This window comes from Passer montanus, unplaced genomic scaffold (genome assembly GCF_014805655.1).
Source record: "Passer montanus isolate IOZ18808 unplaced genomic scaffold, ASM1480565v1 scaffold12, whole genome shotgun sequence".
Taxonomy (NCBI): domain Eukaryota; kingdom Metazoa; phylum Chordata; class Aves; order Passeriformes; family Passeridae; genus Passer; species Passer montanus.
The window spans coordinates 3,929,864-3,947,946 of record NW_024358722.1 but is presented as its reverse complement, the minus strand read 5'-3'; the positions used below and the strand labels follow the sequence as shown (position 1 = coordinate 3,947,946).

Below are 18,083 nucleotides of genomic sequence, written 5' to 3'. Positions count from 1 at the left end.
TCATATCCCTTTGGTCAGTTTGAATCAGGAGTCCTGGATATGATGTCCCCTCCCAAGATCTTGCCCACCCCCAGCCTACTGGTGAGGGGAGAGTGTTGGAGAGGCAGCACTGGTGCTGTGGGAACTCTGCTTAGCAGTAGCCAAAACACTGGTGTGCTATCAAGTTCCTTCTAGCAGCCCACACAAAGCACAGCATTGTGAGGGCTCCTATTGGGAAAATTACCTCTGCCTCAGCCACAGCCAAAGCGTAAGGTAACTTGCCCAAAACAGGGTAGCTGACAGTGTTACAAGGTGTCTGGCCATTCATCAGGTGCCTCGCAGAGAGATTTTGTCTTAACATCAGCTTTGTGAAGGACTGCTCCTAATGCCGTTCAAGTACTTAACTGGGCAAGAGGGAAAGCAGGATTTTGTTCAGCTTGCCTAGTACAAGGGAATATTTCAAGCACATGTCCCAGTTTAGCTGTGTTCAGAACAGTTAGAGCGACTGAGAAGAGCAATTCAAATAATCTTGCTGGAAAGGCTCATACGATCTTAAAACACATCTAGAAGGAAAATCTCCTATCTTTCTAGCTCCTAACACCACTGTTCAGTGTTCATTTTGGGTAAGAAAAATGAGAGGGAAGAGATAATCAGATTCCCCAAACCAATAGACTCCTCATAACAGCTTTGCAGGATACAGATGTTGTTTCCACACCACTGTGCTTGTTTGTATCCAGCAGGCTCTTGGTTTGTGTTTTACAGAGCTGAGTACAGCATGAAAAATTCTTGCCCAGTATCAAAGTCAGTCCTTTTTGTGCATCTCTTACCCACACTCCTTCGGTGGCTTCAAGAGGTACATGCTAGTATTGAGTCTTTCTGAAAGTCCCTGTTGATAGGCTGTGATGTGGCTTCCTCCTCTTTATTCTGCTCATCTGTTATTTTTGGTAGTCAGTCCATGCTCCTCCTGCTGCTTCACTGTCTTTTCTTTGTGGAACTTTGTGCCTTTTCCTGCTCCCCTTCCTATATTCCACCTCTTCTCTCTTTTGCTTCTGTTTCCTTTTTTTGTTTTGTTCTTCTTTTTGTTTCTTTTTCCCCTGGCTCTCACTTCCTAGAATACATTGGAGATAAGAGATAAAAGTATGTGAAGGGGAAGGGTTTGGAAGAAAGATGTAGTCTCTCCCATAGCTAGTCTCAAATGGAAGGAGTAGGCACTAGATGGATGTTTTGGCTGTGTATCATAAAGAAATGAAGCGGGCAACATGGAGCAATGTGAAGGGCTTTATGGGTCTCCCTGCATATCCTGTGCTGCCTGTGCCTCTTCTTTATAGACAGCCTAGAGGCTCTGGAATGATACTTACCTACAAACCTTCGTTACAGGTACCAGACTGAAAAGTTCAGAGTCACACAAAAAGGCTATTTCTGCTCCAGAAAGCATCAGCCCCTTCCTTTATTAGTTGTTTTCAAGGGTGAAGCTGCCCCAACAGAGGGCTCTGCCAGGGTCTGTAGAGAACTGAAGAAATGAAGCTCCTCTTGGTGGAGCATGTCCTGCTTGCAGGTTACACCCATATTATTGGCAGAGTGGCTCAGAGCTCAGCCTAACTGCAGCTGGGCAGACTTGGGCTGTGCAGAGCCAAATTGCTTTTGTTTTTCTTGGAGCCAGAAGTGCTGACAGCACAGAGCAGACACATGCATGGGTCTGGCTGCAAGCAGATGTGTCCAGTGCAAGGAAATCGGTGGAGGAGGAGGCTGTGCTTACTGATGGAGGGATGGGTATAAAGTTGGATCAGTAAGGCACTGAACAGTGCTGATTTTCAGATGTGAGGCTCAAAAAAGTCTGAAACCATTGCTCTGTGCAAGAGGGAGATGTGGAGGAACTTGAGAGGTATTGTCTCTTATCCAGCTCATGCCCATACAATAGACAGAGAGGTGATCTCAGGCTCTGCCATGCACACTCAAGAGTCAGCACAGGTAGGAACTTGGAGTAAGAGTTGAGAGTTTCCAGTCTGAAAGAGAAGGACTGCATGTGCCTCAGGGTTGAAAATAAGGCTGTGAGACAGTAGAAGAGAGGCTCAGTTAAGGCTTGTGCTTGACTGCCTCTCTGACAGAGTGAAGGCTAGGTCTGTTCTTCCTTAGACCAGGGAACATACGCTAATAAAATACATATTGCTTTCTGATCAGATCCTAATGAAAGACATTATTGAAGAGTGTGGAACAAGCACTTACAGTAATTCATGACAGCACCAATTTGGCTTCTCTAGGAAGCCATAAACTGCTGCTCTTGGCACCTAATGAGGATGGGCAGCTGATTGCCTGTGCAAGAGGAAGAGAGAGAGACTGACTCCCAGCCTTGATGGCTCCAGCTGTCCTCAGAAGCCACTGAAGGTTGCAGTTGCTTCTCTCTCTGGAGCTGGGAATGTTTCAGCTGAGAAACTGGGTCCCCTCATAAAAGACAATTCAGTACAAAAAGCTTCCAGGACTCCTCATTTAGACTGAATAATGGGTTTGGTTTGGGCATCCATCCTTGCTTAATCCCAGAATGTGAACCTGTGTGCTTGGCTGATGAAAAACATAGGCATGAATTTGAGTTCACTGATGTGCTTGTCTGGGAAATGCCAGCTTTGTGCTTGCAATATGATTATTTGTTCTGGAAATCCCTTAGGAGTTATGGTTATCAAGCAATGAAAATTAAATAAATCCAGCTTTAAACTTACCTTAACCCTTTAATTGATGAGGTTAATGCTTGGCATCATTTCCATCCAAGATGGTGATTAAGTACTAACCAAAGAAAATATTTTAATTCAATGTGACAGGCAGAGAAAGTTTGATGAGAGATTATAAAGAAGTATGACAATGACTATCTTCATATCCAAACCAAATTTCTTAACTCCCAAAGCTTACCCAAACAGTTTTTCCAGAGTAGGCAGGCATCTTCCCTGCAGCGGATACCAGCCAGAGCTCAGAATCCCCTATTAGGATTGTGCTCTTGAAATTTTGTGCAGCTGGGAGACAACTGGGAGACAGTGCCACCTTGGTGAAGGATTAGGGAGGATTGGAAGAAAGATCTGAAGGATGGAAAACTATTTGAGTGGTTCTGGTGGGATGAAATGCAGTGGTACAAAGGCAGGGTCACAGATGCAGAAGGTGCTGTGGCTGGAAGCTCATCTTTGCAAAATGAGTGCATTGCTCAACTGAGTTGACTTCAAGGAGCTGCTGATGAGATGCAGGTGTGAGAAAGGGCAGACGTACTCCCAGATGAAGCTACAGGTACTTCTGGGCAAGGTGGAGAAGTGCCACTACATCCTACATGCAGGATGGGCCACTGAACTCCAGCAAGTGGGAGCATGCAGAAAAACATTGTAGAGTCAATCCTGGAAAGTGAGAGTCTGTGTTACAAGAGCAGTCACAGAGTGCTCAGCCTGCTCAGCTCAGCAAAGCAAAGGCTGAGAGGTGGTAGATTCCTGTCTGTAAAACATCAGGGGGTCAAGCAGCAGCGAGGGAAAAGAGCCACTGAAGCTAAAGGACACTACTGGCACAAGATAAGTGGGTGCAAGCTGCATGAGAATAAATTCAGTCTGGAAATGAGAACATTAGGGCGGTCAGGCTCCGGAAGAGATGTCCAGGGGGAGGAGCAGGCCTAAAAGGAACAAACCACTTTTAAGATAAGATGTGATACATACATAAAATTAATAAGCATAGGCAGCCCCTCTGGTGACAGGGGGCTGGACCCTGCCAGCCAGGAGTCTATGTCCCCTGCTGTGTCCTAGATTGTAGCCATGTTTTGTCCTTTTCTGAACTCTTGGGCAAAGGGATTTTATCCCTCTGCCAAATACAGAGATCAAGCATCCAATTCATAGTGTTCAAAAGGAATGTCAAAGACATCTTCCTCTGCTCTGGCCTGTGGTGCCAAGGTGACATCAAGGATCACAATCTCAATCCACTGCTGTGTGTCAGAGTGAATAGGAAGAAGGGGAAAGAAAGGGCCAGATTTATGGCATATTTTTCCAGCTGTGTGAAACATATTGGAACCTCATGTTCAAGAGAGTTCCCTAAAATTTCCTATCCCCACCTCCCTTCTGACCCTGTTTCTGAACATTTTTCATTCCTCTTTCCCAAGAAATTCCTTCTACCCATGGAACTTACATGCTAATCTCTCATTTTCCAGCAATGGAGAACTGGATCATTTTCTTTCAATCTTTGGTACTATAAACTCCAGCACACAAATTCTGTAATCATATTTCTTTTTTTTTCTTTTTTTTTTTTTTTACTTTAAGAAGTCCATGGCTTCTAAACTCTTTAAGGTTGCCTCTCTGCCACATATGCTGTAGCTTTGAAGGCACAGTTGGGACAGGAATTGAGGACAGGGAATGTCTGATGAAGCAGCAGGAGGTTTGGCATTGCAGAGCCCCATGTTCATCCCAGGAGCTGTTACCAGTGCCATGAACAAGCTCAGCCCCTTCCAGTACCTTGGGAGTATCTGTCCTGGTTGTCCCATCATGGTGAGGGCAGTGGTGTGATTGTTTCTGGTTTTTGTGAGCAATACTCCCTTAGGAAGGGAGCAGCTGTATCTTAGCTGGACTTTGTTGGGATGAGGTCATTGCAGCCAAAGCCACTGGGGAAATCTGATAAGAGATGATGCCTGTAGTGCTCTGGGACAAAGCTATGTAAGGAAGCCAAGACACTGCAAGCAGGCTGAAATGATACAAATGGGAGGCTCTGTCACACCCATCAGTGAATTGCCTGTCAGAAGAGAAGTGCCCTTCTGCTACTCTCACGTTCTCCTGGCCCTTTCTAAACAGGGATATCCATGGGTGCAGAGAAACTGGACAGCTTGGCACTGACCTTCGAAGACCACCTTGATTGCTGATTGCTTGAAAAGTAGAGCCCACCAGCTGCACAGGCAGCTGAAGATTATTGCGCCATGCTTCTTTTCAGACCTTTGTGAGACACCTGTGCTTTTTGCACCACCAGGTTCTCCACAGCTCCTAGTCTGGTGGATGTCTGCTCTCCAGAGTGTCCTGACACTCACAGATGAGAAAGGAGAGGGATATTGGGGGAGCTTAGGACACCCCACCTGCACACAGAGACAGCATTTATCTGGTGTGCAGAGCTGCACAGGGAGCAAGGAAGAGCCTGCCAGAGGGATGGAGCCTGCGTGCAAGGCTGCTGTGCCACAGTAGCCTGCCTTTATCTGCTGCCTCCTCTGCCTTCAGCTGGGCTGGAGAGGCTGCAGATGGAGCTGGGAGCTGTCCCCACAGCCCATATCTGCAATTAGTGAGGTTGGATTGGGAATGCAGGCAGCCATCCCTGTCTCTTTTGTGCTGCAGGAAGGAGTAGCCAGGGGAATTTGAATGAGGCTGAGAAAAAAAGAGTGTAAGAGCGAGCATGTGTGGAAAGGATTTGAATGGAGATATTGGAAACCAGAGCTAGTGCTTCTGCCCTGAGCTGAGAAGTTGCTGAAGAAACAGGACAAGTAAAGAGAGAGCATCAGGAGTGAATTGCAATGCTGGGAAGCTGGATGCCTGCAAAACAGTTCCTTTGCTCCAATCAGCTTGTTGGGGGTCTACATGATTTTAATGTTCATTTTTCTAGACGTTTGTTATAAATACCTTGGGGCTTGGTGATAAAACAGATTTTCTTTCTAATTTCTCCTTTCAAACAAGCATTAATATGCAGTTGTGAGACCACCAGTCTCAGCACAGGTAGGTTGTTGTGGTGGTGGTGTAGAGCAGACCCACAACCCAGTAACACTTGGCAGATGTGTTTATTAATATCCTTCAGCTTTATTAAGGCTTCTAGCTGGTACATATCTGGCATAAACTTCATTCAGTCTGAAAACATAATCCTGGTTTTTTTCCTTTACTAGCCTATATAAACAGAAAAGGTAGGTGTGTCAGTGTCATACCTCAGGCCCTCTGCTATGGCAGTGCTCCAGCTGGGAATGGGAGCAGGGTCAGGGGTACTGTGGCATCCTGCTTTTGTCTCTGAGACTCTTGGTGTGTGTTCCTGGTCCATGGGCCAGCTCAGCTGGCTACAGTGGGACAAGAACTCTGCCAGCATCACATGCTGGCTCAAATGACATGACAGGGGAAAGGGCAAACAGTGCCCCCCAGCAGGGTAGGTGATGGTGAGGAATGAGGAAGGGCAGCCCTGGTTTGCAGCTCCCAGAGGTTTGGTGGCTGAGTGCATGTGAGTGAGTTCTCCCCTGGTTGCTAATACTGCTTACAGTGACAGGGACAGGGACAGGGAAAGGGACAGGGACAGGGAAAGGGACAGGGACAGGGAAAGGGACAAGTTGTATACACTGCACGTGAATACAAACAAACCACATGGGGCTGACTTTACCCTTTGTAAGGTGTTTCTAGAGCACTCCTTCTACAAGAACATTCTCACTTCTGCAGCCTGTGTAATATTCACAGCCAGCTGGTAGGAGTTGTGGGTTTGTTTGATTTTTTTCCTTTCCCATCCCCTCCCTCAGATTATTGGGAATGGAAGGAGATAAAGGGAGAGGCGAGTGTGTGCTTTGCGCAGTGCTCTTGTTCTGGCCCCTGAGCCAGCTTGCTGAGCCTGGTGATGAATGAGCTTGTAGCATGAGCTCCTCCACTGAGGCTTCAGCGTCTCTAATAAGGTGGTCAGTGTTTCCCTGTCCTCCGTGCTGGCCTCTGCTTTATTAACTGCACTGCAGCAATATTAAACTGGAACACAGGGTCAACGTGATCCAGAGGAGAGATGCAGAGAAGGGGGTGGAAGGAAGAAGACACCAGGATAGCATAAGAACCCACGGAGCAGGAGAAAGGGAAACAGCTGCAATTGAAGTGGATTGCAAAACAGGTTCCTGCTGGACTGATGCATGCAGCTCTGCACAGACCTGCTGCTGGCAATCAGGGGGTGGAAGGAAGAAGACACCAGGATAGCATAAGAACCCACAGAGCAGGAGAAAGGGAAACAGCTGGCAATTGAAGTGGATTGCAAAATAGGTTCCTGCTGGACTGATGCATGCAGCTGCACAGACCTGCTGCTGGCAATCAGGAACACAGAGCATGTTTAAGGAGGGAGATGCAGAAGCAGACTTTGGCCTTTATGTCTCTGTCTGCTGGACCTGTGCTAGTGACTGTAAGCCAGCACCTGCTCCACGTGCACACAGCAAGCAGCTGGCTGGAGCTGCCCCCTTTCCTCCCTTGCACTAATTTCATGCCCTTTAAACTGTGCTGGCAACGCACCTGGCTCTTTCTACTGACAGCTGCAGCTAGCTCAGGGCCCATGCTGCTTTTCACAGAGAAGCCAGTCTTTCCAAAGACATCCAGGGCCAGTTCTGTTGTGATGGCAGGACTGTAGAGACTGTAGTAAAGATGTGCAGAGGGCAGTCTTGCTGGCAGCCAGTTTCTGTGTCAGTCTAAGTTGCATATTGGATAGAGACAGGACATACCCTGGGAGAAGATACAGCTACAAAATATTTGGTAGAGGGAAAAGACCTCTTAAACCTTTACCTCTGAGCACCAGGAGGAGACAGATAAATACTGAGCCTTGGCTGTGCCTTTCCCATTACCTAGTGATCCAGGTCTCTTCTAGAAAGCAGGGAAATTGCAACCCATAGGAAGCATATGTGCCTTTAACTATTTTTGTTTTACAGCCAAACCTGGGTGGCAGCCAGTTATTTATTTGGTTACACAAGTCCCTGAGGATAGACTCAACTAGGGAATCCAGAGCTTTGCAGTCCACACTAGAGGCTGATTTCTCATTTTGTCCTGGATTTGATGATGTGGGAGAGTATGTGATTTGACCTTGCTCCCAGAAGCTTTAGATACCCAAATTCCACCTAACTCCCAGCTGAGGTGGAATTTGCACTGTCTGAATCTCACCCTCAAGCTTCTCTCTGACTCTCCATTTTGTTTCTCTTCTAAAGGTTATGTCTAGACAAGGGAAATGGCTCCTGACCTCCTCTTATTTGCTGGCTGCCTTCCCAACACCCCGGCAAATGGCAGCCTGTGGGGAGGAGCTGCTGCCAGCCCTCCCAGTCACACTCTGCTCCCCAGAAAGTCCCATGCTAGGAGCTGTACCACTCCAGCCTTCTGCTTCTGGCTTCTGACTGCTCGTCTTCTCCCAGATAATTGGGGGTCTGGTGCTAATGAGCCCAGCTTAAATCCCTGCCCCTGGGAGCCAGCTCTGCCACTGCTTGGCCAGAGCGATGGTGTGGAGGGCTGGCAGATGGGAAGGCTGAGCAATAGGAACACCAGCTGGGTCAGAGCCCAGGTGGCATGTGCAGGTAAGGCGTTGTTGATGTGAACAGATCCTGGCAGCATCCTGGTGCCTCTGGGGACCACTGCCCTGGTCCTGCCCACTGGGACTGCTCCCTAGGGCAGCATCAAGCTGGGGGAAGGTGCCAGAACAGCTCCCAGCTCTCTGCTCCATCTTGCCAGAGGAGGAGGAGGAGAGTGCAGCAGGTAGTTCCTCAAGCAACTTACAGCCTGATGTGTGCAGCTGCAAAGGTCTCCTTTGGGTGCAGTCTGTAAGGCAGGTGCAGAATTGTTTTTCGCTGAGAGAACCACATGCGAAAATAGGTTCCCAGGGACCTGTCCCTGCCCCTTCCCTTAGGACCAGCGTCCAAACTGTGGGCAGATCAAGGGGGTGGGTCAGTGGGTTCTGACTCTGTTGGAAATGAATGGGGCTTTGGCACGGAAAGCTCTACAGTGGCAGCCATTGCTTCTGGGTTTGAACTCAGAGTTTTGTACATGAGAGCTGGAGACAGGCAGAGGAGAGATTGCATGAACTTGTTTTCACTAAGCACCACATCAGCATTGCCCCCTGTCCTCCTTGGATAGTGGCCTTCGCTTCTGCTGTGCCCTCATGCCATCTTCTTGCCCCACTGGCAGATTTGCTGTAAAATTTCCTCCATGTATCCTGGTTCCAGTAATCCTGCAACTTCAGAGTTAATGATGAGCACTGAGACTGCCTGGTAGGAGAACTGCCTTTGCAATGGAAACTTCAGCCTAGAGGATATATCAGAGGCAAGGGAAAGCTTAGTTAACACTGGACTATCAAAAGTCCTGCCAATGGTCTTTTTACCAGCACCAGCATCCCCAGTAACGTGTCTTGCCACAAGGATCCAGGCACTGCACAGCGACAGGCAGGAAATTGTATCTTCACAATGCAATCCTCGTTCTTGTTCTTTCCCAGCCAAGCAAGCATGACCATGGCAGAGAAGTTTCACTGACATGTAATTCATCATTTTTAGTGGTGGTGATTTTGATAACGATATTTTCCCCGTTTTCTTGAAACTTCCCTGCTGCCTTAGCAAACTGAACAGTGTTTAGCTGGTATGGTTCAGCTAACATAATTCAGCCCCTTCCAATGGGAACCAGAGGAAGAGGGAGCCTGTGAGTGACCCCAGAGAACCATCAACTTGAAATAAACCCCTTGCTCTGGTCTGTGGAGGGAGTCCAGTGATGGACCCTATGGAAGGTTTCTGAGAAAGTATGGTAGGAGATTCCTTGTAGTAGTGAGACACCAAATGAAGTGTCACATGGCCCAGGCAGCAAGTTAATTAATTCTGCAGCAGATTGTGAACTGAAGGGTATCTTGGTGCAATGCCGTGCTGTGTTTGCTACACAGGACCTGGGTGCACTAACAGGTGAAGTGGGTTCATTTTCTCCCTCCGGAAGCCATTGCTTCTGACACAAAGTTGCTTCAGGACCTGTAGTTCAAATTGTCCCTCCCTTAGAGGGATGAAGGCTTCCCTTCAGGGGGAACTCAGGCTCCTGATCACTGTTCTGTACCAGGAGTGGCAATTTTCAAACCAATACTGCATGAAGATCTCATGGAGCAACTGAGTGTGCTACACAGAAAGAGGAGGAGGAATAGGGTGTTAGATGATGGATATGATTGCTCAGGTTTTCAGTTTCTGGATTTTCATAACACTATGGGTTCTTTTTCTGTGCAGCTGTCTCAGAGAAACACCATCCAAACCTTCATTCCTGTGAAGAAAATGGAGAAAGGCCTGTTGCTGGAGCACATCTTACCCAACCTGAAAGTGCCTCAGAGCTATGAAGTTCGCCTGACGCCCATCACCAGCTTTGGGGCTGGGGATATGGCTGCCCGCGTCATCCGGTACATGGAACGTAGGTGTCTCCTCTCCTCCTCGCTCCTGCCTACCAGAGCAGGTCTGAGCCTCGGGCCTGGGGATGGGGGCATGCAGAGAGGTGGTCTTCTGTGGCCCTCGGGTGGGTCCCTTTGCTCTGAGAAGTTCTGATGGCACAGCACTATCGCATTCCACTGTATTTTGGATGCTGCCATCAATGCAGAGCACTAGAGATCTCTGAAGGTCAGTCTCCACTCATCCTCCACTCAGCAGCTCTGACTCACACTCTGCAACCTGTGGGCAGGAGATCCCCAAAACCCCAGTCAGGCCATGCTGCAGCTCACTGTGGTACAGTGGCTTATAATACAAGATAGCCACTGGATGCTGTGTATTAATAACACACCTATAAAAGTAAGAGAATTTCAGGAGACTTGTTATTTCCAGAGCTGAACACATGATTCCTGTCCTAACTAGTCACTCCTAAAGCTATAGCTCTGTCCCATACCTTGAATCCCATATTATCTCATTGGGATACTTTGACCATACTTCTCTTCCCATTATCCATCAGCTCATAGCTCTCTCTATTCTCACAACTCTATGATTCCTTCACTCTCCAACAGGAGTTTGGACCCTCTATTTCAGCAGAAAGTACAGATCCTTCTCCTGTTAGGTTTGCTTGTCCCATGGATTGTCAGTGTGTCCAGTGTCCCCAGCATCCACAGTGCATCAAACTGCTTTGATGTCCCTCTTAGATACAAAGCTTTGGTATCTAAGTGGATGCTATCCCACTTGGTGATCCAGAATCCAACTACTTGGGTTGCCAGCAGAGTTTCCCTATGACCCCAGGATCACCCCTTAGGTGGGGTTTTCTTAAGGTCTCTTGTTGCTTGGGTTAGAGTGTCTGCATCCTTTTCCATCACCAAAACAGGCACCAAGCATTGCTTTCTCCCAGGGATGCTGCCAGGAGACTCGTGCGTTTGTGACCTTTCTTGATGTGTTTGTTTTATTTTCAGACTTTGATTATGATTTGTACTTTTGTTTTGACTTGTTTTTCTATTTCTTTTTCCAGCAATCAACTATCCCAATCCAACAGGTAAGCAACAAGACCTTTGTGTTAATGCTTTGAATGTAATGTATGTTAGTCAAGTGCTCCAGCAGATCAGGCAAGACAAACAACTGGAATACACAGCCGACTTTGTCAAATCTTTCTTCCCCAAAAGAAGATGAAATTGCATACACTAAAGCTTCCAGTAAATACTGTCATTTGTTGTACCTTGAGTTATTGCCAGAAGATTTATGCTAGGGATATGCCTCTCACTCACACCTGGTATCTTTGTGACGGGGCAGACTGTGATCTTGAACACCCACAACCATGCCCCAGAAAGAGCAATCTACTTCCAGTAAGCAGGTTACTAAACGTTCCCCAAAATATCTGTGTTTAGGGAATATTCCCCATCCTCTTCTGACTAGGAATGATACCACTTGGTATCTCTGCAGGCTTGTATGGAGCAGTCTCCAGCTCAAATCTGTCTCTTCCTGCAAACTCTTTGAGCACAGTCCCTTTCTTCTGTCACTTCAGTGTCACCACTGTTAACTTGCTTTTTTACCCTCTGGTTATTCTTGGCAAGATACAGGCCCATCTGTATTGAGCATCCAGAGTTCCCATTGATTTTGAGAGCTGCATACACAATGTCTAAGAAAAATGTTCTCTAACACCAACATGACAGTGTTCATTGAGCATAAAAGAGGAATTCTAACTTGCTCTAAGTAGTGGGGGAATGATCCCCAGGGTATCCAACAAGGCCCTTTCACTCTGATTGTAGGATGTAAGCCCAGGCAAAGCTCTTGGGCAGAGATGGGCAGACTACTTGCTAGTGCTCCATGGAGAGCATGGGGCTGTTTCTGTTTCCAGCTGCTGAGTCAGTATTCAGTGGTTTTATGTATTACTCTTTGTGTTAGTAAGTGCTACTGCTGCACTGTGGGGTAGCAGTGAGAGGAGAAGCCAGGATTAGGTGATAGCAGAATCAGGATAGGGAGCACTCTTGTTAAGGCAGCCACAAGGAGTTAATTCTTGCACGTTCACACTCTGAGGATGGTTTGATGAGCCATACTCTGCCTGAGAGTAGGAGTTTCTTACAGAGTCAGAGGGATTGTGTGGCTCTAATTCCTGATTCCATTTGTTTTCTTTTCCTCACTTCCTGATCTGATTTAAGTATTCACCATAGAAGACTCACTGGGAAACATGGAGCATATTGCCAGGGATCTACTCTAGAACGTGTCTCTCAGTGCTTGCTGGAGGAAGCAAGCGTCCCAGCCCACAGGTGGAAGTGACAAAGCCTGGCCTTTTGCCACTTGCTTTTACACTGCATAAATCACTGGTAAACCCAGAGCAACTTCAGTCCTAATTATGTCAATCTCTTGGGGTCTTTGTAAATTGAGCCTTCAGACTGCCTGCCTGGGGTACCTTTGGCAGCCTTATTCGTCCAGAAAAACTGCAGGAAATTTTCCTATGGTGGAACATAACTCAGCCACTCGTGTTTTTTATGCAGTAAACCCAACACTTAGGATTTCCCCTTGATATAAATTGCCCAGTCTCTGGTGAATGTTGGGACCTCTGGGCCAGTTGTGAGGGCCTTGCCCTTGCATTCACACCTTGAGACTGACTGACTAAAATTGAGCCTACCACACTTGCTTTCAGATATGGCTTTTCCTTTCAGATCTGCAGCCAGTGAAATATGAGCCCAAAGGCCTTTAGCTTTTTCTTTGGACCACACCCTTTCACCCCAAACTCTTCACCCCAAAAAAGAGGAAATCCCTCCTGCTACCTCTTGTTTTCATACTTCCCCTGCTACCGTCACCCCCAGGGAAAAGTTCACACTAAGCTGCTGAGCCAAATTCTGGGAGCAAACATTGAAAGCTCTGGAGTGAAAGGCAAAGATTAGATGATTAATGCCTCTGGCAGCCTGATCCAAGGGCATGCACAATGGTGATTAATTTACAAACTCTGAGAGTCACTTAATACAATTACTTCTTCATGCATTTTCTCTCTCAGCCTAATAAGATGTTAATAACATTGGGGCAAGCATGCGTGTGGCATGGTTGCAGAGCCAGGTGTTGGGTTATAAAGGAAAAGCAAAGGAAGAGCACAGGAAGTGAACAAAAGACATTGGGAATTTCAAATATTTAGAGATTATCAGTAAGACTGACTCTTAAAAATCAGTAAATCTGGTTCTAAAAAGCAGAATTTTTATTTTAAAAACTGCCTAAGAATTATCTGAATTCTGAGATTTTACCTTAAAGTTCTCTTAGAATAACTGATTGTTTTAATGTCATGACCACATTCCAGTGCTGGGGAATCTTCTCTATCCTTCTCTGCAATTTTATTTGGATATAACATTTGCTTTCCATGGAGTGCTGCCCCGCAAGCCGTTCCAGCTCCTCCTCCCTGGGTGTTCTGGTTTCCCTTGTTTTACCAGATGTAACCTTGTAACCTTGATGAAGATGTCATCAAGAAATGTATGGGATAGTTGGGGGTTTTTTGGGTTTTTTTGGCCAACCTGTCTTGCCCTTTCAGAGCAGCAACACTGTTTCTCACATACCTGCAGTCTGGCTGTGTGCAGTGCTAAACCCACATGATTTTTGTACTTGCCCATGGTCCCATGATTTTGGGACCATGAGCAAGTCCAGTGTGTGGTGATCCATGGCAGATGTTGGTTGTTGCAGATTAGCCTGGCTTGTTGCTTACCATCTATTGCTGGTGTGTCTGGTCTCTGATAATGCTCAGAGTCCAGAGGAATCCAAGTTTGTTCAGGTAGGAACATGTGGGAATGAGATGTCAGCCTGTGTTTAGAGTTGGATTACTTGAGTTTGTGCCCATTCTTCAAGAATGTTTTGTAATGCAAAGGTTAAAAGAGGTGACAGTTCCTTGTATCCTGGTGGCAAATAGGATGGCAAATAGGATGGCAAAGCCACTTACAGCATTGTGAAGCTTTCTCCCATTATTGGTTATAAAATCCCTAGAAAATTGTAATAGGAGAGACTGTTAAATATTCTTTCTTACATCATTACTACTTTGAGGTCTCAATACATTTCTCATTATCTTCATTTTCTAGATGGGGAAACTGATGCCCAGAAAATGATAGCCTGTGGGTCACACAGCAGGTCTGCAACTGAGCTGGGGCTCAGAGCATGGCTCCAATCCAGTGTCAGTTGTCAGGCCACAGCAAAATGATGAAGGCAATTTTATTCAAGTGCACTCCATCTGCTATTCACCCATAGTCTGCAGCTAGAATAGGAGTATTATTTTTTGCATTCATCTGGCAGTCAGAATATCAGAACCAGGGATGGCTTTCCCCTAAGGACTTGAAAGGAAAACCTCCATTATGTTTCTCAAGAAGGCAAAGCAACAAGAAATGCTAATAGCCACAGTAGAGGGTCTCTCCCCTGGGAACACATGAAGGTGTCTGTAACTGAGGGCAAATATCTCTGCACTCTGAACTGCCACCACTGCAAAGCCTGCCAAGGAAATCTGTGTGGTGAAGACAGCACTAAATCCAGCTTTGAGGAGCCAGCTCCCCTGCCACCTCCACCTTACTTGTAACAATCCAGAGAACTTCTGTGTTCAGTATTTAAATCCACTGTTTAAATTTTAAACAGGAAGCTTCCTTTACTCCTTGAGGATGAACCAGAATCCCTGGCAAATGACAAAAGTCTTCAAGAAGGTTTGCATCACATAGTCAAGGTCAAAAGTCAGATCACCTCTGTGGTCTCTGAGGGACAGCAGATGATTTAGAGGTTTTTTTCTTGGCTGGATCTGCCAGGTTTGTCCTGGTGAACCTTGTTGATAACCACCAAGGGGTGACATGCTGGCAGTGTCCCAAACCACATTGAACACTTCCTAGTTATTCATGGCACCTCCATTGTAGCTCAGAGAAACCACAGAGCTTTGCTTTCCTGTGGCTTGTTTTGTACCAAAGAACCAGGAGTTAGAGCACTTGGGTTCTGTTTCCAGCTAGGCACTGCCTGCTGTGACCCTAAATGTGTCTCTCTATACTCTGTGCATCTATTTCCCCACATGTAATGCAGAAGATATGTAGAGAGAGGCATTGCTACACTACACAAATTAAGAAGCCTTGTTCATTAGGTGTTGCAAAGTGCCTTGAGCTCCCAGGCTAAGCAGAGGTGATGTGCTGGAGATTCAAACTTCTGCACAGCAAGTGGTGTGGCACATAAGGTGGATCATGTTGTTGATTAAGCAATAGCATTGCTTGATCTGTGGTGCATGGGAGCTTTCTCTATTTTATGCACTCTGCTAGAAGTGTTGCCTTCTGGAAGGAGCTGCATTTGGGTGAGAAGATAAAATGCACTCAGGGCCCTATGTGAATGTCAAAAGAGCTGTCTATAAGACTTTTGAGTCAACTTCTCTGAGTGGTCTCATCCCATGTGTGTGGCTTCTTACAAATGAAGGCACAGTAGTCCACCAGGCTGGCACAACCAGGCCTTGGTGCTAAGTTTGGAATGCTGTCCTCAGGTCCTCTTGTCTTGCACAACTCTTTCTGATACCCACCTGAGCTTGTGCTTTCTCCTTAATCTGCCTTTCCTTTGATTTCTGTGCCTCCTCATTTATGGTTTGTTCCCTCTCAATCAGTTGCCTGGCTGACCTCTGTGTTACAGCTTCCAACTCTGCTTTCCACCTGATATTCCCTGTTAAGGTAATTCTGTGTTGGAGAAAGATGTCATCTTTCTTTTAAAGTCCATGTTCTCAGCAGGGTCAGAGGTGCAAAACGCCCTGGTGCTTTTGCAAAAGGACAGTCCTTGTGGACCCTGCTGTGTAAGATAATGCCATTCTGAGAGAAAATGTGCTTCTTTTAGCTGCAGCTGGCAACCCATGAGCTGGAGTCATGCAGATGTTTTTGGTGCAGTGGAGAGAAACCAGGGGTATTACACCTTCCAGCAACATCAGCAAGCTTGTGGGCTCCAGCGTCTCCTTTGGGGACTGCTGGGGATCTGGTACAGCCATGAACTCCCTTCTCTCAGCCAAAACAGCTGAGGAAGGACCCTTAGGAGCCACCTTCTGACTCTTTTCTCCTTCCATCTCTTTGTTCTGGGGATGAAAGAGGCCCCCACATAGCTACCCTGTCTCAGACCCTGCAAGCATCTGCCCTGTCCTCTGCTCCCTTCTCCTTCAGCCCCAGATGCCATTGGGGCTCCTGTGTTAGGCACTGCAGAGCAGTGGCTAATTTGGATTTGCATGCTAATTAGAAATGAGCAGATTGAGTGGAAAGCACTTAGCCAGGGTTAATCAGCAGTTAAGTGCCAGCCCAGACAAGCTCCCGATGGCTGTGCTCAGCCCAAAGGAGTGGGCACGCAGCGTTTCCCGCTGAGTTTACAGGAAACCCAGCTGCCCTGGTCTGTGAACCAGGCCCTTGGCTTGCCACACATTGTCCAACCCATGCTGGCAAAGACATTTTTGCAGGTTACCTCAGGAGGCTGCATCCTCTTTTCTCACTGCTTTGATGGGATGCTGGAAAGAGATGGGCAAGAAAGGGGAACCCAATTCCCTACCCCACGGGTGTGCACACCTTTGATGTCCATTTGGATTACAGTTGTTTTCATTTCCAAATGGGAGGGGATGGGGAGGATGCTAGCCACCAGAAAGTAGGGGAGGCACCAGAAGGTGCAGCATCTCAAGATCAGAATCTCAAGATTCTGTTCATTTCATGGGTAGTCTCTCTTCTCTGGTACAAGAGAACAGATTTTGTTGTGTATGGTAGATGTATGAAGCTCCTACCATCACATTGTGCTGCATCTGGAGCCTTTCGCCCTGGCATTGCAGAAAACTTCCCTTTTGTGTCCCATCCTTGTCACCCAGCCCATGTCCTACATGTCCTGCCAGTCATGCACACTAGGAGAAAAAGCCTCCTGCCCAGGAACCAGAGCAAGTCATTACTGAAGATACAAGAATGCAGGAGCCCCAGGAGGCATTTGGGCTTCCCTTCATCTAGGCGTGATAAACAATTGTGGGAGGTAAACCCCAAGAAGTTGAGTCTTGCACCAGCATGCCATGGATGAGGTTCCTAGCACATTCCAAGCCCTCATCGAGAGCCTACTTTTCCTTTGTGTATGTGTTCTTTCATGGCTTTATCTTTCAGTTTCACAGCACACCTCCTTGCCCTTACTTAAAAGCAGCAATTAAAGATATCTGTGCTTGCTATATCTACATCACTCAGAAGGTCCAAGATCCCACTTCCAATTCATTCTCCAGCTCTGGTTTCTGCCCAGGTACCTTTCAAAACACATGGCAGTTTTCACATTGGTTCTTGGACCTGTTTCCTCTTTCTTTTTTGCCTGTTTTATCCTTCCCTCTCCTATTGTGTCAGCAGTGTAAAGCAGGTTCTTGACCTTTGCTTTTGTGACTCAAAACTACCTTTTTAACACAAAGGTTACAATCTTAAGCCTGGTCATGTCCAATTCATTCCAATCTCTGCAAGTCCATATTGGGTTATGTCTATGCACGAGATTTTTCATCTGTCTTACAATATTGCTGTAGGGTGTAACTGTCTTGTGGTAGCAATAAAAGTGAGCCCTATTGCCCATATGGTTGATCCTACATAAAAATCTTTTACCTATGTGTTTTATTTTGTTAGAGGAACCAGCATAAGCTGCAAAATCAAATGTGCTTTTTAGCTGGTGTAAATTAGATGTACTCTGGCTAAATGACACGTTTGTCGTGCTGAGCTGACCTCTTCTCCACAGCTGATTTTTTTTCATGTGTGTCGTAGTTTAGTTAAATATATAGCCTGAAGGGGGGTCATCTGCTGCTACTTTTTCCTCTCTCCTGGGGAAATTATTCTACCATCAAGTTGTTCTGATATAAAAGCCCTTGTATCCAGTTTGCCTTTGGTGATCTTTTTACCTTCCTCCACATTTGCCCCTTCAGATCTCTCAGAGAATCTCTTTAGCCATAATAGCCTTTTTTCATTTTGTCAGACCATCACATTTATCAGCCTGGATTAACACTTCTGTAGTAACA

At 46.6% G+C, this 18,083-nt stretch overlaps 1 protein-coding gene across 3 annotated transcripts in view; it reads left to right on the top strand.

Moving 5' to 3' along the window:
• The window catches only part of MDGA1 (MAM domain containing glycosylphosphatidylinositol anchor 1), a 142,036-nt gene that overhangs the window by 105,243 nt on the left and 18,710 nt on the right, over positions 1 to 18,083 (top strand). For all 3 annotated transcript variants that reach the window (XR_005626423.1, XM_039698060.1, XM_039698061.1), the window contains exons 12-13: positions 9,914 to 10,091; positions 11,121 to 11,144. Coding sequence is in view for 2 of the 3 variants with exons in the window: in XM_039698060.1 (XP_039553994.1) it covers positions 9,914 to 10,091; positions 11,121 to 11,144 (202 nt within the window). In the remaining variant the exon portion in view is untranslated. The remainder of the gene's footprint in view (positions 1 to 9,913; positions 10,092 to 11,120; positions 11,145 to 18,083) is intronic.